This window comes from Haliotis rubra, unplaced genomic scaffold (assembly GCF_003918875.1).
Source record: "Haliotis rubra isolate DU_JTF1 unplaced genomic scaffold, ASM391887v1 Scf653, whole genome shotgun sequence".
NCBI lineage: Eukaryota > Metazoa > Mollusca > Gastropoda > Lepetellida > Haliotidae > Haliotis > Haliotis rubra.
In genome coordinates this window covers 288,091-311,912 of record NW_025767361.1, presented here as the reverse complement: position 1 = coordinate 311,912, position 23,822 = coordinate 288,091, and the positions used below count along the sequence as shown (strand labels likewise).

At 39.7% G+C, this 23,822-nt stretch overlaps 1 protein-coding gene and 1 long non-coding RNA gene across 2 annotated transcripts in view; both read right to left on the bottom strand.

Moving 5' to 3' along the window:
• Window positions 1-1,665: 1,665 nt before the first annotated feature.
• Window positions 1,666-19,649, bottom strand: LOC124257238. Its single transcript, XR_006893218.1, has 3 exons — window positions 16,758-19,649; window positions 8,165-8,168; window positions 1,666-1,681 (listed from the first exon to the last, which is right to left on the bottom strand). It is a non-coding gene; the product is annotated as an uncharacterized LOC124257238 (long non-coding RNA).
• A 326-nt stretch (window positions 19,650-19,975) lies between these two features.
• LOC124257239 (dynamin-1-like) overlaps window positions 19,976-23,822 on the bottom strand; it is a 71,873-nt gene continuing 68,026 nt past the window's right edge. The window contains 2 exon segments of the mRNA XM_046691251.1: window positions 19,976-20,502; window positions 22,939-23,097. Coding sequence (XP_046547207.1) covers window positions 20,415-20,502; window positions 22,939-23,097 — 247 coding nt within the window. The 3' untranslated portion in view covers window positions 19,976-20,414.

Genomic DNA, 23,822 nt, shown 5'->3' with positions numbered 1-23,822 from the left:
TGACAGCTTTGGCATTGCGGACTGTGAATGAGACACCGGATACGTGCATCCAGTGACATGTCAGCAATATATCTCCAGGGACACCAAGAACTGTGGAAACTGAAAGTGAATTTCAGGTTCATTGGATTCAACAACTGGTAGAATATGGCCCGTAAGTAGGTCACTAAACTTCGCGAGACCTTAGTACTTTCGGTGACAGTAAGGGGCCGCTAATCCTTGCAGGAATAATAAATTTCAGATCTATCCATTCCCCAATTAGCCAACTATTACGACTGTCAACAGCCATGGTTGTACACCTGGCACATTCTAGTAAAGCCATATTTGGTGATCGCGCAATTTGGAACCAGAACTCTTTCTTGAATATACGCTTGTCATCGGAAATCTGGTACAGGAAGTAAGCTGGACCCAGTCTCGCATATCGCAAGTTAGCGCGCGCAAAGGGAGACGGGAACCAGCTTAGTACCGGAAGTGGCGCCTCACGAGACTTACAAGCCCTGAACTTTCAATTTGGATAGGCGTTAACAAACTTTTCAAAGACAAACATCATATGAACGCACCACCATTTCTCTTTATCACCACTCCTAAACACAACGCATGGAATGCACGTGCAGAACGCAGTAGCTCCATACACGTGCATGGAGTGTCATTTTCTTGATTTTGACAGCTTTCAAGAAGGTCGATAAATCACTGAAGACCATTAATTTTGACAATCATCTTGCATCACACAGTTGTTAGTGTTTGTTTCAAGCCGGGTTTTTTTCTGTTTGAAAGTGAAAATCGTACGCATGCAAATTTCACGTCATACACCAATCATCTTTCAAGAGCGACCCGTGAAGGTCCGGGTTAGAACAGATCTTCAGTAACCCATGCTTGTCGTAAGAGGCGACTGACGGGATCGGGTGGTCAGGTTCAGTGACTTGGTATAACAAGCGTAAAGCTGGTTACAACTGTTCTGTGTCCTGAATACAAGAGGCGACTGACGGGATCGGGTGGTCAGGCTCGCTGACCTGGTTGACACGTGTCATTGTATCCCAATTGCTCAGTCGATGCTCATGCTGTTGATCACTCGATTGTCTGGTCCAGACTCCATTATTTACAGACCGCCGCCATATAGCTGGAATATTGCTCAGTGTGGCGTAAAACTAAACTCACTCACTCACTCTTTCAAGAGGTGATGCACTCTCTAAACATTCATTATTATCATATCAACATTGACTGACTCCGATATATCTCCCAATGTTTTCAATCGTAAATTAAAAATGAAGTTCCATCTTTTTTAAGAGTATATATGACCAGTCCCAAAATTTCGGGTATCCGAGTTATTTATCATTACACTGAACGCAATCCGGTTTAAAGTTACTAGGAAGGGAACTATTGGGTCGAGTGATCAATACGTCTGCATCTGGTTCGGGTTCGAGCCCCAGCTGCACCCCAATTATGTCCCATGGACTGTCTGCACCCATTATTGGTGACATACTGACGGGTTTAACATGATTGTTAAAGCTTCAACCTCTGTCACTTCGGGCTTTCCCACATTAAGTTAACACACGGTATGTATGAAATACATGTCGGTTCAAACCCATTTACCCACAATAACGAAATAATGATAATGATATATGCATTGTGTAGCACAGTAGTATGTTCTGTGCGCTACTCAGACAAGGTGATTTTTAGAAAATGTCTTTTGAAAGAAATGTTTTTTATATCATCTAATGGAGGGTGTTATCGGTGCAATAAAGCAATCTGATAAACTCGGTATCCAACTATGCAAATTACGTCAATCCACGAACTACTTTCACAAAACTCTATACACGATATGCGAATCCTAAAACTGATATTGATGAGGTGACCCGCAATGAAAATAAAAACACTGCCAAGAAAATCCTGCCCGATTTTGTTGTTCTTTTTTAGACAGAAAGATCTTATTTTAAGCATGAGTTATGTTTGCACTGTATTAGACTAGTCAAACCATTTGGCGCCGTCATGAACGACCTTCACCTTGGTGTACCGCTAAGTATTCCTACGCGAATGTTCGGTTCTCTTCATATATACTGAACATCATTGAAAAAGCACCACCTGTAAATTTTGAAATATGGTAATAGGATTGTTTTGAGAGTGAAAATGAACTTTGGAAATGTTGTTAATAACACAAAAGACAATAAATAATGTTGTACAGTAAAGAACGGATTGCCCGAACACATCATGGAACACATCACATGACAACAACAAAATTCATGCACAACACACACGAAAAGCACAAATTGCATGCGTAAAACATGCTGATTAGGGGTATAAATGACCGTCGGCAAAAAACCGTTTTCATTTTATCTGTACCTTTGCAAGTAAAGTTTATTTTGCAATGCCAAGATTGCCACCAGAGGAACGAGAACGGGCGTTGGGCATGTTGCAGGTTGGCACATCAAGCAGGCTTATTGCCAGACGCTTTGGTTGCCATCATTCCACCATCATAAGATTTGCCAATAGGTACCAACAAACAGGAACCACCAGGGACCGCCAACGTCCTGGCCAGCCACGTGTTACCACTCCTCGCCAAGATCGAGACATTGTTCGGCGCCATATTCGGGATCGTACGTTGCCGGCTGCCAGAACCGTCAACGCTGTCCAAGGCCGACGTGGTTTAATTAGTGCTTCCACCGTCCGACGCCGTCTCCGTGCGGCAGGATTACGGTGTCGACGCCCTTATGTTGGACCCATCCTGACTGATAGACACCGCCGTGAACGCCGACTATGGGCTGAACAGCATCGTTTGTGGTTGTTACGACGTTGGCATGGCGTTGTGTTCTCCGACGAGTCACGTTTTCACTTGCGAAATGCTTACGGGCGTCTACGGGTATGGCGTCGACGGGGAGAACGTTACCATCAGGACTGTGTTGTGCAAACAGATCGGTAGAGTGGAGGCAGCATTATGGTGTGGGGAGGGTTCAGTTATCATCATAAAACCGCTCTGGTAGTTTGTCGTGGCAGAGTGAATGCCCTTTACTACCGTGACGCCATTCTTCAGAACAACGTCGTTCCCTTCTTTAACCAACATCAAGATCTGCACACATTCCAGCAGGACAATGCTCGAGCGCACACTGCACGTGTTGCAACACAGTTTCTGACAAACAACAACATCCCTCTACTTCCATGGCCTGCATTGTCACCAGATTTGTCTCCCATTGAACACTTATGGGATTACATCGGCCAACGCCTCTCACGTCGCCCACAGATCAACAACCTTGGGGAACTTGAGAATGCCTTGCAACAAGAGTGCCTCAAAACATTATTCAGAGACTTATCAGTTCAATGAGGAGACGTTGCACAGCTTTTGTTGCTGCTAACGGTGGTCATACACGTTACTGACTTTCCAATTTGACTCCATCTTTCTTTCATGGTCAGCTGAATTAAAACTTCACTGTTTTGCTGGATTGGTTCTTGTTTCTTTTCTTCACCAATCATTGGACTACAAAAGTATGTAAAATTTACACCAATTGCTCATTTATGCTCTTGGAAATCCAAACTAATACAGTTGGTGCGTTTTCAATGATGTTCAGTATACATTCACGTACGATTTGCTTCTATTTTTAGAGTAATTTTATGAATGACATTATATGATAAAGAGATTATTTTTGAAGGAAGGCTATTTTGAGGGGTGTAGGCAGCTCATTCTATAAGGTTGAGGCAGCGTAAGCGAAGGTTCTTTTACTAAATGTGATCCAGATGGAGAGTATGTGTGCAGCTCTATATACAACTGCCACATAATATGACCTTGACACTTGACGTAACCTTGACACTGCCATTGCGGCTTTAACAACGCCCTCCTCGTTAAACCTCCAGCAACCACATCCACCCCGTGGGTCATCCAGCAAGGAAGGTCACCTGTCCAGCAAAGTCCACGCCTGTAGCCACGAGACTACGAAGTGCGTGACCACCGCTTCGCTTCTCAATGTCAGAACACTAATTCTTGGCCGTTATTCAATAACCTAATTGATTTTCGACTTAGTCGCGAAAAGGGGATTAGAAATCTTTTATGAATGTTTAGCTAGTGCCCAGCTTTGAGCTCGGAGATGCCGAGTCTGAAGACGCTTTTCTCAACTTCCTCTGGTTCCTTAGAAGAAAGAGGCAACGGTTCAACCTTCATTTCTTGCCTTCCATCACGCTTTCAGCTTCTAATACAGAGTAACACAGAATCATTAGTCTGAGAGAAAATGGCACGGTGCCATTACAATCATTTGCGTGATGCTTGTCAGTCATTCCAACACCACCTTCTCCATCAGCATCCCTGCAGTAATGTGCGTTCGTTCTCTTCGGCATTGTTCTATGCTTGTAATATGAAATGGTAGGATATCTTTGGAACCGTAAGTCATATTCAGGGCAGCTCCATTGTGGTGGGACCATTGTGATGTCCCAGAATTATACTTCTCCTGTCAAGGTCCATCGATCTCACAGTTACTGTTTGTAGGATTTCTTAGGCACCTTTTCTTCCAGAAATTAATAATCGTAATACGAATGTGTCGTTTATGTCTTGAAACGATAATGCTTTTGCAAGTAAAATGAGTTCCAATTGGATGAAAAACCAAAATTCCCATTTCATTGAAAGAGATTTTCTATAGCCAAAAGAGAATTAATCTCGGTGATATCTGAAATGACTCGCAATGGCGAAATTCACGTTTTAATCATGCAGTGTTTTAATCGTCTCAGAATAATCTGCGCAAAAGGATTTTTTGACAAAAAAGCTTGGAAGGCATGTATAGCGTAATGCACGTTTGGTTGAAGATTATATTCATGTAATACTTGAAAATATTGAAACGTCGTTTTTAATGATGGTTACAAGAGACGTGTCACGAGAAGGAGTGGGAGTGAATGAATGTTGTTAGTCGCCGTATAATGACATGTGGTAAAACATCTATAAACCAGTCCTTCCACAGAAGGAAACCTGTGAATCAGAAAGCATGATCAAATTTGGAAATCCTTTTACAGCTTGCTCGCTCTCCCACTTGGCGTTTTATAAAGGACATGTGTATGCATTTGGGTTCCATAAACTTAGTAAGTCATTTATGTATAATAATGAGGGTATTTTGTAATTGTTATATACCGTATATGCTTTTACACACAAATACACCTCTCGGAAGATTTAGTGAGTTTTATGCCGCTTTTAGCAATATTCCAGCAACATCACGATCGGGGGCGAGCGAAAACGCTTTGACCACTAGGCTACCCCACCGACCATTCTCTCGAAAGAAATTACATGTATAATAACACATAATGGTGAATATCATTTCTGCTTGTGACCGAGTATGTCAAGTTATTTTTTTTAAATGCATTTTCTGTATTTATCTCGATAAAAAATCATTTCCTTCATGTTTAACTCAGCAACCGACCAAATGGATTTGGAATATGATTCTCAATAACCAAGTAAAACAAAAGGTGGCCGCAGATCCCGGTTCGATTGTCCACATGGATGCAATGGGTGAGTCCCATTTCTGGTGTCCCCCGCCATATTATTGCTGGAATATTGCAAAACCGTACGCACCCATTCACTATGGCTCAATGTTGTTATTTCTTGACATGCTAAGTCTAACTAAAGTACTGTCGGAAATAGAATCAAACTGTTTTTAGGCTGTTTACTCTGTATCCCTAAAATTTACACAATTGCAAATAGCATATGTCGAAATAACCCACTACGGGGGCGACCGCCTCCGTGGTGTAGTGGTTAGAGCGTCCGCCCGGAGAGCGGAAGGTCGCTCGGCATTAAAATTAAACTATCATTAAAATTTTGACACAGTTCACTATTTGTTACGAGGGAGGAGTGCAGAGAAAGGGACAGCCAGGTGTTCGAGAAGCACGTGCACAAGTGCCCACCAAGTTATTGATTCATTAGCCTGTGCTGTGCCGTCTCCATCCTTTCTCGAACACCTGGCTGTCCCTTTCTCTGCACTCCTCCCTCGTAACAAATAGTGAACTGTGTCAAAATTTTAATGATAGTTTCTTAAAGAACTTTTTTGGAGGAGTACGGAAAATTTTCAAATATAAGAAAGCTGTTGGGTATTAGTAAATGATAAACATGTGTACTATTTATATTTATGTGGCAATTTTGTACAATGATAAAATTTGCAATTCATCGGTCCGTTTCTGACTCAAACGGACTGTACGTGTCTTTCTTTCATAAAGTTTATGTTGACATATGTAAAAGAATATGATACCCGAAAACCATAGAACCGCATCGTAGTATATAGGTGGCATGACCACCCGAAGATGGACAGGACTGGATATTATTTGTAAATTGTTATGACGTGCCGTGTACCTCCCCAGTATAATTGCCCTAAAGGATTATCTTATCTTAGCTGATATCTCTATCCCCCAACCCGACCCCAGGTTTTGCTTTTGAGACGACCCCTCCTATCTGTTTCTTTTTATAGTGACAGTGAGACTGCATGGTAGCTACATCCTTAATAGTTTCGGCATAAAAGTTATTATTTTTTACGTCAGCTATCGTTTATAATGAATCTATGTCTAATTTCAATTAGGCATTTAAAAAGTGTCCTTCGTAATACAATATCGTCGCACACTAATTTGCATAAAGCCATGGTGTGTTCCAAATAAGTCTTTTTGAACTTAGAAAAAAACCGCATTGCTCATTTCTGCACTAATTTCCCCTCAGTAAAGTCCTTTTTCTCCGTTTCCTATCTCTCTACCACTGAGACTGTAGTCAGGCCGAACTTAGTTTAACAGATATTTCACACTTTCACATATCAACTACAAAAATTGTAGAGATAAATGAGAAAATACAGTTTTTTCTATTTCCGACAGTACTATAGTGTGTAAATTGATACATTAACATGAGCATCGATACGATCACAACCAAGCCATGTAGAGCCTGACCACCCGATCCCGTTAGTACCCCGTTACAAGCATGGGTTGCTGAAGACAAATTCTAACCCGGATCTTCACGGGTACCGAAGCTGTCAACCACAAATGTACACATCCATTTTGTCCAAACAACAGTTCAATTTATTTTGCATGACGATTCTGTGAAAAAAAATTAAAACATTACAACATATTGAGTAAATTACCACATGTTCTATCTTTACAGGCAACTCACGACACAAACACGTGTGAATACATCATGCCATGTTGAAGAAGATGTTTGCATGTTCTCATGGTGTGGGATGGATGAAGGGTGAGTGAGTGAGTTTAGTTTTACGTTGCTTTTAGCAATATTCCAGCAGTATCACGGCGGGGGACACCAGAAATGTGCTTAACACATTGTACCCATGTGGGGAATCGAACCCGGGTCATGACGCTTTAACCACTACTACACCACCCTGGACATGTAGTAAATTTAAACCTAACACGCTTTAAAACATATATCACGTTCAACTAGTCTTACTTCATTTAAATCATAACACCGTATGTGGGGAATCGAACCCGGGTCATGACGCTTTAACCACTACTACACCACCGTGGACATGTAGTAAATTTAAACCTTACACGCTTTAAAACATATATCACGTTCAACTAGTCTTACTTCATTTAAATCATAATTCCGTATAATTAAATGGTTTTCACATCATTTGTGATTTGACAAAGAAAAAACAAAGGTAGCACATCCATTTCCTTCATCAGAATCCCATGCCTGGACAACGACTCGGTTCGCACATTGTGAGCGAGAAGCACGATCTGCACGTGCTCTGATGTCTCAACACTGGACCCGTCCTGTGCCGTTGTGCACGATTCGCTCGTGCGAATCACTGGTGTTTATTTAACAGTTGTCCTGACATGTGAATATCGGGTTACAATGAGTACCTCCACGTGTTTTCCATGCAAACAGCAGTGCGCGCGTCACAATACCTGTCATAAAAATGGTTTAAAGGTTATCGCATCGTAAATCGCCAAATGTGAATTGAACTGGTCATATCTTTCAGATGCGTCAACAGATATTTGACGAGAATTGATAATATGTTACGTCTGCTTTCGTGACTATCTTGTAAACGCCCGTTGTTTTCCTTTCATCTGAGTTAGCTATCGCAAAGACAAAAATACATTCAAATCACATTCAAAAGGTGTTTACAGGTGCTATTTAATCAACACATTTCGATACCTACCTACGTTCTCGCAACTTTTTATTGTAAAGCTATAGGAGAAAGAAAGAAAACCTCAGAACTTGACTCAACAATCATTGAAAAGTAGGCTTGGAAAGTGTTTTTGGACAGTCGACAATCACTAAACGAAAACACCGACGTTTTCCTAAAATATATTTAATGTTTTATCATATCGTTCTTTGAGCATATTTTCTTCATAAACGGAGCGTTGGGGTAGTCGAGTGGCTAAAGCGTTCACGCAGAAGACCTCGGTTCGATTCCCCACATGTACACGTACAATGTGTAACGCCCATTTCAGGTGTACCTGCTCTGATATTGCTGGATTTTTGCTACAAGTGGCGTAAAACCAAACTCACTCACTCTTCATTAACACCCAGTCAATGATTATTTCCTGACTTGTAATTATATATCAAAGCAACAAAATATTTCAAAAGTAATAATAATGATAATAATAGAAAGCAGATTCCGTTGTACGATTTATATTTTAACTTTAGATGTGTTTATGAATCAAACAGTGCTGATACCAGGTGAGCGTATCATGTCCCACCTACGGCACCCCTCACAAACGCACGCAAAGGCAAGTCAATTGTCCTCCTGGACAAAACTACACGAGACTATAGCACAAGTCAAAATAGGGAATTGTATTTGACATATGAATTGCATCTTCGTCACTGATGCGTCAACTTTGGAAATGCATTCCGCATGTCTAGTTTGAAAGTTTTACTAAAACCTTGAATGTTATGACATTGATCAAAATCGGTTTTTTAGAAAGAATTTGCCCGACTCTACCTCAAAACTTGTGAAATGTAAACAACAAGCAGTAACTGCTGGAACAGTGCACGACATAAAAGGAAAGTTCACTTTGAAAGTTCATTTTTGTTTGTTTGCTGTTAAACTCAGCAATATTCCAGCTATATGACAGCGGTCTGTAAATAATCGAGTCTGGACCAGACAATACAGTGATCAACAGCATGAGCATCGATCTACGCAATTGGGAACCGATGACAAGTGTCAATCAAGTCAGTGAGCCTGACCACCCGATCCCGTTAGTCACCTCTTACGACAAGCATGGGTTGCTGAAGACCAATTCTAACCCGGATATTCACGGGTCTTTTAAAAGATGAAGCCATTCCTCTTGTCATACAGTCTTATGGGGATTCTTTTGTCTCTCCGAAACTTAACACTAAGATCCAAATATGAGACAAACGAAGCGCTTTCACTGCACTCCTAATATAACCCAGGTGGGTAAATTAGAGGAAGGGAACTGGATATTTGACCATTATGCAACATAATCCGATCATAACCCTGTTGTCGCATTCATCCAACGAATTCCATTGTGACGTATACAGATCACGTGATTCTTTAGGTCTTCAACTCTCAGGTTATCGTTCGATGACTTCCATTAGGTTGACACGCCCTAACATATCTGAAATACAGTTTAAATCAGCGTTATCCCACCTCACTCACTCTAACGCCTCTGCAAATGACCTTGACCCATAAACACCAATTCTAAGTTTGGTTATTTATTGCTTAATGTCTTTGATTAATTTCTACATGGTACTGGCAATTAAAAACTTCCTTTTTCGGACCACCGAAACAATAGTGCTATTTCGACAAGAATGTGAAGAGATTTGAATATTTAAAATCTAATTACAGTATCTGGTGCCCAATGTTTTATTAATGGAGTTTTCCAGCGGACAAAATAGTATAGCATGATGTGTTTGGCTTCCAGGGGTTCTCGTTCGCGACCGTGTTTTTTTTTCGTACTTACAGTAATAATTACCCTAGGCGTAAAATGAAATTCCGTCTTTCTTTTTACTTACAGTTTGTTAAATGCACGAAATTCATTCCCTTTTGATGCTGTGCCATCTTCCAATTTTAACCAATGTGATGACGTCACGCTATTGTTCTTTCGGTTCTGAACCATAAATTCACTTGCCATTCTCAAACTGCATTTTAAAACTGTAGACTAATTCAACCGCAGTTCATTATGCAAAATAATTCACACATTTTTATCAGCCATTACATTGTAAGTCGGAGAATTAATCAAATATTTCTAATAGAATAAACCGATTCTCGTGATTTCTCCTTAGTGCAAATGCAGCATCCAGGATTTGTTGATGATGCAAATTCGCTTTCTAGACCAAATATGGCATACATTGTTCTTTCCCGAATTCATTTTACATTGCCGAAAATCTTTGAGACTTCCATAACTGCCAAAGACTTCGGGTTTTCTCCCACATTACACGATGGTGGGGTAGCCTAGTGGTTCAAGCGTTCGCTCGTCACGCCAAAAGCCCGGGTTCGATTCCCCACATGGGCACAATTTCTGGTGTCCCCACGCCGAGATATTGCTGGAATGTTGCTAAAAGTGGCGTAAAACTAAACTCACTCAGTAAAGTGTGCCAAATGTACAAGTGAGTGAGTATGGTTTTTCGCCGCTTTAGCAACATCAGCGGTGGACACCTGAAACGGACTTCACACGTTGTACCCATGTGGGGAATCAAACCCGGGCCTTCGGCGTGACGAGCGAATGCTTTGACCACTAGGCTACCCCATCGCCCCTATCTTTACATCGGTGTCTTCAGCTTCGGTCCCCCATTGTTTTACTAAGTGCATAATGAGATTAATTTGTTAAAAAACTTATTTCAAAACAACACATGGCCAGTGATTACAGGGGAACTGTATATTTAATGTGTATGTCAGCTACCTGCGGAATATACATCAAATATTAATATCATTCAGATTAGTTTCAGGCTGGGTGGCAGGATGCTTGATAATGCTGTGTTGATATAGAGGGTGAGGTCAGCTAAACATTATCGATGTCGAGTTAATGTACGAGGAAAGACGTTCGACAGGCTCTTTGGAGCACTCCGTGGTCAAGTGGATAAAGTCTCCGACCAGAGAGCAAATGAACTTCTGGTTAACTGACCAGAAATTGAATAAGGCTTTACGCCGCTTTTAGCAATATTCCAGCAATATCGCAGCGAGAAATTAGCTTCACCCTTTGTTCCCATGTGGGGAATTGAACCCGGGTCTTCAGCGTGACGAGCGAACGCTTTAACCACTAAGCTACTCCCACCGCCCCGTACTCATTGAGAAGGCCGTAATAGTTTATGTAGCCTGCCAACATGAATGGTTTTACGTGGCTAACGGTCGAAAAAAGATCTTATCAAATGCTTAAAGGAAAAATAAACATGAATGTAGAATAAATCTTCAATATTGCGTGTCCTTGCGTTATGACTTCATCGCATCTTCATTAACAGGGACCCGTGAAGATCCGGGGTAGAATAGATCTTCAGCAACCCATGCTTGCCACAAAAGGCGACTATCTTGTCGTAAGAGGCGACTAACGGGATCGGGTGGTCAGGCTCGCTGACTTGGTTGGCACATGTCATCGGTACCCAATTGCGCAGATCGATGTTCAAGCTGTTGATCACTGGATTGTCTGGTCCAGACTCGATTATTTACAGACCGCCGCCATATAACTGGAATATTGCTGAGTGCGGCGTAAAACTAAACTCACTCAGCCCCTATCTTTACATCGGTGTCTTCAGCTTCGGTCCCCATTGTTTTACTAAGTGCATAATGAGATTAATTTGTTAAAAAATTATTTCAAAACAACACATGGCCAGTGCGTACAGGGGAACTGTATATTTAATGTGTATGTCAGCTACCTGCGGAGTATACATCAAATATTAATATCATTCAGATCAGTTTCAGGCTGAGTGGCAGGATGCTTGATAATGCTGTGTTGATACAGAGGGTGAGGTCAGCTAAACATTATCGATGTCGAGTTAATGTACGAGGAAAGACGTTCGACAGGCTCTTTTGGAGCACTCCGTGGTCAAGTTGAAAAGTCTCCGACCAGAGAGCAAATGAACTTCTGATTACCTGACCAGAAATTGAATAAGGCTTCACGCCGCTTTTAGCAATATTCCAGCAATATCGCAGCGAGAAATTAGCTTCACCCTTTGTTCCCATGTGGGGAATTGAACCCGGGTCTTCAGCGTGACGAGCGAACGCTTTAACCACTAAGCTACTCCCACCGCCCCGTACTCATTGAGAAGGCCGTAATAGTCTATGTAGCCTGCCAACATGCCTGGTTTCACGTGGCTAACGGTCGAAAAAAGATCTTATCAAATATTTAAAGGAAAAATAAACATGAATGTAGCATAAATCTTCAACATTTCGTGTCCTTGCGTTATGACTTCATCGCATCTTCATTAACAGGGACCCGTGAAGATCCGGGGTAGAATAGGTCTTCAGCAACCCATGCTTGCCACAAAAGGCGACTGTGCTTGTCGTAAGAGGCGACTAACGGGATCGGGTGGTCAGACTCGCTGACTTGGTTGGCACATGTCATCGGTACCCAATTGCGCAGATCGATGCTCATGCTGTTGATCACTGGATTGTCTGGTCCAGACTCGATTATTTACAGACCGCCGCCATATAGCTGGAATATTGCTGAGTGCGGCGTAAAACTAAACTTCACTCACTCACTCATTGACAGGACATACGCCAGCTTGGAGGGGACACAAAACATGTTCGACGTGTTAGCATTTCGTTTCCATTCTCACTTACATTTTGGGAAAAGAAACGAAATCGACATAAATCTCTGACTATTGACAACAGCGTCTCGCAAAAAACACGGAATACAGAAAAAACATGCTTAAACGCCAAAAATCAAATGATAACGGATGAAAAGTAAACTGAAAATTCAGTATCCCAAACCTAACCCTGTATACTGAAGTTCGAGAACCATGAATTTCTGTGTAGTACTATTTTAGTGAAGACTTAGCACACCACAGAAATATCCCTCAAAATATCCATAATCTCAAATTGTTTTTCTTGAGAAAAAAATCAAAAACTTTTCAAAGCAGGGGAATATATTGCACAGAGGCGGGAATAGTTTTCGATTTCCTGTATATATTGTGTTTCGTTTTCATTTCGGAGATTCCCATTTGACTTTGGACTTGTTGTGTTAAGTGTTTGGCTTTCATGAGATGACATCAGTGTTCAGTGTTTCGTGCTATTTTGTTTTTTTCTATTTGAATTTACCGAGTTTTGAAACACACGGACGTACATTTGTAATGTTTGTTTTTAGGTTTTTACAGTGTTGAAAGACGGCGTATTATACTCGTTGTTAAATCTAAAACATATTGATATTGCGAAAATACTTCAATGTCCCTTATGGAATAGTTGTCAGCAATTATTCATAAAGAAGGGTTTTTAGGATAAATGTTGACGAAACTTTACTTATCGCCAAAAAACCATTGTATTTTTTAAATAACTTTCGGTTTGGAAGAAAACGTATGTATGCAGAGTAAAGAAGTCCAGATTTCCACGGTCCAGTCAAATATAATGACTCTCAACCAATGTGACTGCATCGAATACTTACATCGTGTCACAGTATAGCTGTGTTTTACGTTATACCATTTGATCTTACAAAGACCCAAGTTTTGGGGAGAGTTGTACCTGCGTAAAAGAGGTACAATGTCCATCTTGTCTGGTGAAAATAAAGGGTTTCAGGAAGTACTTGACCATTTTATGTCAATTGATATACACAGGTTTATGTTTCCTAAATGCAGAACGGCAGACGAAAAATATTAGCCTCGAATCTTCACACATTACTACCACAATGGTTGTTGGTTTGTTGTTTTACGCCGCACTCAGCAATATTCCAGCTATATGGCGACGGTCTGTAAATAATCGAGTCTGGATCAGACAATCCAGTGATCAACAGCATGAGCACCTATCTGCGCAGTTGGGAACCGATGACATGTGTCAACCAAGTCAGCGAGCCTGACCACCCGATCCCGTTAGTCGCCTCTTACAACAAGCATGGGTTGATGAAGATTAATTTTAACCTGGATCTTCACGGGTCTTCTCCACAATGGCGCTGGTGCCATTCTAAATTCTGTTTCTATCGCAGCTAAATCTAAAGGTAAGTCAGCTCTTTATTTGTCCATGAAACATGAAACAATCGTACACTTTCCATTACGTTTCATAACAGCCCGGTCCTTCGTGTCATGATGTTGAGAAAGAGCTGTAAAGAACTTTGTCAAGCCAGCAGAATTTCTGCAGTTCGAGATGTGTTATATTCTCATGGGTCTGTGCACACTGAAATTAAAAAAGGCCTTTGGTTTAATGTCTCAAGTCAGGACCATGCAATCCTGTGAAAGCATATTTGTGCCACAATTTAAATATATTTATCGTCTACGTCGATGCGGCTTTCATGCACCGGGAAGACACTTTCTCATCTCCTTGTATTACAATCGTGTGTGTGTCACTCCCAACAAACGTGTGCATCGTAACTCAGATTGTGATATCGTCTTATTAAGTTGCGATCCTTTTTGGACGGATTTTACAAACACTCGATATAGTTTATATGAATATATTTAATTGTATATAGAGTATTTAAATATATGGTTTGTTTTCGTGGTTTGTTTTCATTTGTTTGGGTTTTTCTTAATTTTCACGATAAAATAATCCATAGCAGATAACACCTTCTCCTTGGTAGATTATAATATACCGGTAGTAAATGTAATACGTATAATTAGACTGTGGCACTAAAAGGCCATCCGTGAAGATCCGGATTACAATTGATCTTCAGCAACCCATGCTTGTCATAAGATGCGACAGGATCGGGTGGTCAGGTTTGTTGACTTGATTGACACATGTCATCGTACCCTCTGTTATTACCTCTGTTGCTTGTTTTCTGAAAAATGCATTTATATACAGATGTAAAACGTGATAAGTATGTAAACTTTGAAAATATGTATCTGTACTATAGGCCGTTTGGCCTAAAATGTTGAATAAACTGTGTGTCTGTATCCCAATTGCCTAGATGAATGTTCATACTGTTGATCACTGAATTGTCTGGTCCAGACTGGATTATTCACAAACCGCCGCCATATAGCTGGAATGTTGCTGAGTGCGGTGTGAAACAAACAAGCCTCCATACAATCCATTGAGTGATATCATAAATACGATGACATACAATCAATTACGTCACCAAAACTGACCATCAAATCCACTTTGTCACCCCATAACAACCCCAGGTTTCCGGACACCAATGTATTTACCTGGAATCACCAGAGAAAGACAGACCACACGAGGTTCCAATGCAGTATATTTATTAACATTCTGTACAACTTCTGACATTCAGACAAATCTATAAACGGTACAGTCAGATGGCACCTCCATCATCATCTAGCTACAGCCACTGGTCAGACAGCGGTCAAGCATGATGACCACAAGGACAACTAAATATTCTGGCAATGCTATTATCATTTCGCTGAATCTCCAGATCCCTTCCATGGTGGCTGTGGCTCACACACTATCAGATGTCTCATGTTTTCAAAATCTTCTAGTACCCTTCTACAGTTTCAGCATGATGTTCACCATTTCCATATAAATAAATATCTCAAATTGGTTTACAATAATCAGAGACTATGAAATATTCTTGTCATTTTATAGTCCCTGCTATTATCAATGTGACAAGTGCCCAGAATCAAACACTTCAACGGAGTCACTTATTTTAGATCAACAATTACAATCATTAAAAAATCATTATATCAATATTTCAAAATAATGTCCGACAATACCAAATACCGAAAGCGTATCATCTAATATTTAACACTCGTCTTCAAAACATGTAGGTGCTGATTTCTGGGCGCTCAACAGATGAGTAAGGTAATCAACAATCATTTGTGATTTTCCTTAATAATTACCAAATGAATGAATGAATTTGGCTAACTGATTCAATGGTAATATTGCAGCATAGTGGGATCACCAGGCCTTGTATCCATGTCAACCTTGACTGAACATTAGTCTTTGGCACTATGAACAAAGGCTTCAGCCATACAGCAAGCTCAATGGTATTAACAAACCCAAATGCCCTTACTATTAAATAAACGTTCAGCTTTATAAAACTATATATAGGTCCCATAAGTTCATTTTAGCTATTATTGTAAATAAAATACTGAAAAACTTACAATACAATCTTTGTGTCAAGCGTCAAGGAAATAAATTATATTGCAAAATTAATAAATTAGCATAATTCAAATAACTTCACTGACCAATATTTTTCCAAGATACCAATACTGTTTTATCTTGTTCATATATAATATATGTATTAATATTGCAAGCATATAAAACAATAAAACATTGTCTCACAATCAGAGCCAACAAAGAAGATAGGGTGTCACATAATTAAAAACATGATCCTTTATCACACATTAGTCTGTACCAGGACCGCTTAGTCAAGATCTACACATCAAGGAAAAGGTTCAGTACGTCATTACCCTTACCTCCCTGAAATAATTTCCTGACAAAGCAATGATTTACTTCACACTTTTTCCTTTTGTTGAAATACAGAAGTAATAATAATAAGTTTTGAAACTTTAGTATTCGTCTCTGGACCGTATTTCATTTGCCTGCGGTACCTCTTTACATCACACACAGAGACTTGTCACCCACTGAAACAGTACACTGTGTTCTTGTACAAACGTTTCAGAAGGTAACAGTTTTTAGACATTTTCAAAAAAGGTCAATATTCTTTGTTTTTCCAAAAGAGACATATACAGTTTGGCACATACAAATATGTAGTAATGGTGCCGAATTTTTTTCAAGCATATATTTTTATTTAACATTTTAAAACAGTTTGATAAAAGTACAAGGTATGAAACACCTTCCTGTTCTCTCACCTATCTGTTCTCTCACCTATGAGTTTTAGTTTTTAAGAATCTGATAAATAAAAACAAAATAATGTCTATACAAGAGTACTTTCAGTTGAGAAGTTTGATTTCATGCAAAACATGCACTGCAATGAACACATGAGCAAGTGGTTGCATTATTTTACACTGTGATCTATATAATTCTATTTATAGCAGACAACCATGTCGAGAGTTCCCTTTCTGTTGACATCTTTATACAAAGCAGGTAATTAATGTCCATTAGATTTTCATGAAATGAAATCAATGTTTTCATGTATTAAACTGCAATGTTGAGAAGATTTTTCCCTCAATCTTACATGTGTAGTACTGATTGATCTATTAATAGTTATATCACTGGTATGATAATTCTTCCAGTCATGTCACATACATGCATGAGGTAATCATAATCATGTTATGACATCACACCTTCGACCTACACTGTTATAATATTACAATAATGATATGCCTTCAAACCACCAAACTTGATGATGTAATGATCTCAGTATACTAGCAAGAAATCCTCAAGGCTTAATACAAAATATATACTGCTCCTTGTTTCTTATCTTAAAAACATTACAATTACTCACATTTCTTAATCTATTTCCTCATTTCAGATTCATTTTGTTTCTTGTCAGAATCCTGATAAATTTGACAAAATTCAAACCAATTCTCACATTCTTCAAGCTGAACCCTATCAAAGAAATAGTCAACCCAGATAGCCAGCAAGTCTAACTCCAAAGAAATGGCAATTACCCTATTATCCGTCATAAGCATTCTGGGCACTTAAAAGCTGAGAACAGATTTTTTAAAAGTAACAAAAGTTTTCAGAATATGAGCAGTGTTGAAGAAACAACATTAAAAACAAGAACTTTTCTGAAAATAGTTACAAGGCAATAATAACCCCCTTCTGATGTTTTCAGTTAAGAACCCATAACATACACCAGAAATGTTTTAAATAAGGGTTTTACTTTGGGGCACTTATCTTAATTTCTAGCAGGTTGATGAAGAAGCTGGCCAGGGCGTGGTTACTAGAACAGGAAGCTAAATATGTAAATTGTGGTGATATGAATTTATACCAGCCCAGTTTACAGAATTTTTGGTCAAAAACAGATTAACATACAGACTTCCTGCTCAAAACTCCAGTAACAAATGAAAATTCAGCACATCCCTCGAAGTCCTTTCTGTGTGATCAACACTAATGTCACCTAATAGTCTTAAAGCTATAAATGCCAAGCTCCATGCAGCAACGTTTTGCCTCCTTGCCTCTACATACTGCAGAGCTTTGCACAGGTAACGGTCCAGCAATGGAGTCTGGATATATTCTACTGTACAGATGTTTCAAACAAATTTATTGGATCTATTGTTTATCAATTTCTTTTGATATCTTCTCTAACAATATCTGAACCTTGCAATCAGGACTATCACAGAAATGACCCCCAGACGAAATTCTCTAACTAATGCATAATTTTTCATTTGCAAAATTAACCAGATTATTATTATTTTTTTTTATGCCTTTAGTTGTGATTTATTTTTTCATGACCTTATTTTACACTCACCATCCACCTACAATAAATGATCATACCTTCTGCAGGTATTCAAAATTCAAGGGAGATAACTGTGTGCGTAAGCTCAGTAAAAAGCAATAAGCAGAAAATAAGATTAAATGAATGAAAATTAACATGATTTTCAAAGTGATCAATTTCCCTGGAAGAATAAATGAATTATGCTTGTAATGACTGATATTTACACTGAATTAATGAAATCCTTTCAAAACATGCATCAGATAATACTACTAAAGCGTAATATTAGAAGCTAACAAAACAGAAGCGGAATATAAAAGGTTCATAAAGCAGTAATAGTTCTTGATGTTGCACGATATAGCATAAAAACAGTAGAATGATTATGATCTGACAGATAATTGAAGTCATGATCTCTTTAATCTAGAATATATGTATACATCTAACAAAAAATCAGGAACATTGTTCTTTGAATCAAAAATATCCTGTTGGCTGATGCAAAATGACATGGCGATCTTCATCACACTGACGATAAACTTTTATCTATTTGCAACAGACAACAATTCCATACCGGATGACAAGTACTGTACATATCTCTACGTTCACAGTGGTGTGCAAATATGCAAAATATACAACACATACAGAATGTACAAACAAGTTTGGGTAACCATGGTAACAGATTCAACAGTACACAAACAACGTATACATATATGTCTACTGTCTTGCATCACGCCAAGCAAACACATTCAAAGAATATAAACACCATTGACATTGAATCACGAAATGTAACAGAGGTGAATTATACTCATATGAACTTTATTTAGCATCACGCAAGACATTAAATACCTCGTACAACTGTTACACAAAGTTTGACCTTGCAAAAGGTTAGCCTGGCCCAGATAATGGCAATGACCTTGACCCAGACCATGCCAATGACCTTTACCATGACCATGGTAATGACTTTGGCCAAGGTTGCATCAATGACCTTGACCTAGTTCAAGCTAAGGACCTTGGCCTACATTAGATAAATTTCAATAAATAACTTTCTAGTGCCTACAGATACTGGTAGCTACCGGTAGCTTAATATGATACTGGTAGATCAAAGTTCTTCATTAACTCTCTAATCTAAATCTATGTATATTTGCTGACTGTACTCGTGAAAGATGTTGCACAACATGTAATGATTGTTCAGCTTGACCTGAGCTACTCTACATATGCATGACCCGGGAGGTCAAATGGAACAAACGGCAGGTCGAGTTAACTTCATTAAATAGGGGAGCAGAGAATGTTATTAATGTTGCAGCGAGCTGCCTAAAAAGCCAGAATCGGAAACATTAAACCATATGTAGCTTCTTTTTTTAAGCTTAAGAAAGTTAGGACATTGCTGACGATTTCTCGACACTGAGATGTCAAACGGCCACTTTGTCTTGGCTGTTCGGACATGTTGACAATCGACTGACAAAGGTGCACCCCTTCACAATAATAGACCCAACCAGTTGTGACACGGTCGCGCAATGCATTAGTATTTACTTGATCAGGTCAAGCTGGTCAAGCTGTAACAAACAGTGACACAATTTTTCAACTTTAGTCCATCTGCTAGTAGACAACTAAGTTGGATCAGCTCCTTGGTTCAGGAAGACCAGATTATTCATGTCCACAGAGAAACAAATATTCAAACCATCAAAATTACACATTCTCCTTCAAAACAGATGATCACATGCATTATCAAAATGCAATTCAAATGTATTTTTTCCTCAAAGAGTTGAAACCAATATTTGTCATTCTCTACAAACTAAGTTTCAGTTACATACAATAAATATACACTATGAACAAACTCAACTTAATCTGACTGAAAAGACAGCTGGGTGACGTGTAAAAAAACTCGTAAAAAATTTCTTCGACTATGTTTTGACATTGTTTTCTTCACCCAGACAAAGTTGCATCACAAATAATGGTAGCGAGTTATTTACATATGAAAACCCTTCTGGTTTCTTCCCTACAGTACATTTGCATAATCACTATGGTCTACTGCCTATTGCGGTGTCCATCGGTCTATCTGTCTACTCGTCACAGGTCTACTGAGGTCTAGCTGGTATTGTGGGTCGACCAGGGATCTTGGGGGCGGCGCCTCGGATACTCCCTTGAGAATTACCTCCTGGGCGTCTGAGCAAAACAAACAAGAACAAGATTAGTTTCACTTCAATATACTGTGAACATATATCGACTATCAGATTTGTGTTGTAAAATTATCATTATTCCTAGCCATTCAGATCTAATCAGTTGGGATTAATTCTGCTGTCAGCAATATTCAAGCTACGACATACATTGTATTTCACGCATACAGTTGGCCTTTTTCTCAGTGACCAAAGGGAGATAATTTAAACTCTCTGCACTTTGGCAACAATTTTCAACCATTTCTTTCAGAAAGAGTTTAGTTTTACGCCGCTTTTAGCAATATTCCAGCAATATCACGGCGGGGGACATTGTACCCATGTGGGGAATCGAACCCGGGTCTTCAGCGTGACGAGCGAACACTTTAACCACTAGGCTAACCCACCGCCCCTTTCATTAAGAATGCATTATAACTTTCTTAGTTGTTAAATGCTGCACACTTAACAATATTCCATCTATGTGATGTCCTCTATTAATAACTGAATCAGGATCAACCAAACCAGGGATTGATATCATGAACACCACTCCAATCATCTATGTCCACCCTTCAAGCATGATAGTGAGTGAGTTGGGTTTTTACACCCCTTTTCTACAAAGACTGACTGACTGAGTTTGGTTTTACGCCGCTTTTAGCAATATTCCAGCAACATCAGGGCGGTTTTTCTACAAAGAACCCCCAGCAACATCACTTGACAATAGGACCACCAGTGTTCATTCATCATAAGATAATTTGTCATGATTCGTTAAAATACCTGCAATCTTGCAAATAACACAAATCAGCTTGCCGTTCTGTACCGATGGCTGGGGACACCAGAAACGGGCTTCACATATTGTACACGTGGCAAATTGAACCCGGGTCTTCAGTGTGATGAGCAGATACCTTAACCACCAGGCTAAAACACCACCACCTCAACCCCTCGTACAACTAAACTCACTCAAGCAAATTGTCAATACAAGTAGTTTTTATTCAAGTTGTTCAAACATGACCCTTGAATGTGAATGGTGACAATCATCATCATCATCATCATCATCATCATCATCATCATCATCATCATCACCACCACCACCACCACCACCACCATCACAATGGCCAAAACATTGTTGTGATACAGAAGACATGAGTTTGTTGCTTGATGCTTGTTCGTTGTGAAACGTCCCGCTCATCAATATCCCAGCTATATGGGAGTCCAGTCTGGCCCAGACAACCCAGTGATCAACAGCATGAGCATCGATCTAATAATTGGGATACAATGACATGTGTCAACCAAGTCAGCGAGCCTGACCACCCAATCCTGTTAGTCGCCTCTTACAACAAGAATGGGTTACTGAAGATCAATTCTAGCCTGGTTCTGCAAGGGTGGGTACAATTTGTAAACCCATTTCTGGTGTCCATAACGATTGGAACACTAACCCTTGCCTCACATACCCAAACCATGTTGAGAGTCGGGCAGACAAAGCACAGACGAAATGCCTCTAAAACTAAGTCAGGGGTGAGTTCTGGATGTACAGGACTTTACAAGCTGAACATTCTTGTCTACGTCAACACCAAGTATTTCTAGCTTGTAAAGTCAAAACCTGTTCCCCATTGTTCAAGGAGAAGTCAAACCTCATGAGCCAGACTTACGACGGAATGTTTGGCGCCTGGCGTTTAGGAGAGAGGGGTGGCGACGGTGCTGCCCTCGTTGCCATGAGAGGGGCTGGCAACAAGTCCCGGGGCGCAACCGGCGGGGGCATCGTCATTGAGTTCCTTGGCGATGCCACTGTCGGGGTCATCGTCATTGAGTTCCTTGGCGATGGTGGCAAACTTCTGAAGTATTTTGTCAGTCTTAAAACTCCGTATCACGAAGGACGGATCTACTATTGCTCTTACCTGACGAGGCTATCACTGCAGGAATGATGAGCGAGATCAAGAGAGGCATCGTTTGTATGTGAGGTGACAAACTCACCCATGTTCAGGTTCCATATTTAATTAACATCCCCACAAGAACAGAGTTTACACTGAAGCCAAAGAAGGTAATTATTCAAGGTTTTTTTGCAGTCAGTAACACAGTAGTGCGATTGGTTCCGTATTTCAAACCAAGGGAGGTAACTCCTCTAGTGATGATGAGATCAAAATTTCAAAAATGGAGTGTGTGTCATTAGCAGATAAGACTTCCAGAGAAGATGGAAATTGTTTTTTGTCTTTTTAGATGTCTGTTTTTTAGCGTTTTTTAAAAAATAATTAGTTTATGTATAATTTGACAGCTTTTAGAAGGTACTGCAAGCTTCCTGACAAACAGTCTTAGTGAGGTTTTATTATCAAGTGCTTAATGTCAACAGACACCTTGTCCTTATCACAGAACATCATTTCACATGGGCTCCTTATATCCTCCATCAACATACGATGCCCCTCTGACTCTGCATCACTAAGCCAGGTGTTGTACTTACGCCGGTACCGATGGTGCACTGGGTGCCTGGGGGGCCGGGCGAGACGGAATGGATGGCCCTGACCTCATGGGCATTAGCGGCTGTGGGAGACTGCCAGAGTCGCCAGGGCGGTTGGGGACTGGGGGAGGTGGTCGGTTTCTGGCGGGAGACGGTGGTCGACTGCAAGGGAGATGGCAGGACAATGGAGAGATGGTGCAGGCATTAGATTGGAGGTAGCAAAGTGTTATAGAAGGAAGGAAGAGAAGAAAATGTGACGTGAGGAATGTGAGACCAAATAAGTGATAAGTGAACATAATAAAACGAAATAAAACGAAACTTTTGAACAGCATTTGAAATGAGGAGGGTTTAACAAGTCATGAAAGAAAGCAAGAGACAAGCAAATAAACAAACAGGTGACATGAGAATAAACAGACAAAAAATGTAATAAAACAAAAGAGAAATTGAATCAGAGGAAATATCGAACTGTATTTGAAATTGAGGATTTTTTGTGTGTCCATGATATCTACTCATGTCAAATAATTTGAATCATCAGCTTTAAAATTAAATAAAATTCAAATTTAAAGGTAAATAGGATCTCTTGACTTTTGTAATACATTGTGACCAAAGAAGAATTCCAAACATTTAATTTATTCTGCAGATGTGAGTGCAAATGAAATGTGGGGAAACAAGCAATTGAGTTTTTAAATCAGAAATATCATTATACAAATCATAATTACATGGGGAAATGAAAAGCAAACAAAACATTGATAGTTAACAAAATACACCAGTAGAAATAATTCAAATGTAAACATGTATCAGGTTTCAAAAGATCATAATGATCAAGTAATGAAAACAATAAGAATGTGTCCATTTATATAGCGCCAAACTCCACACTAGGTATGTTC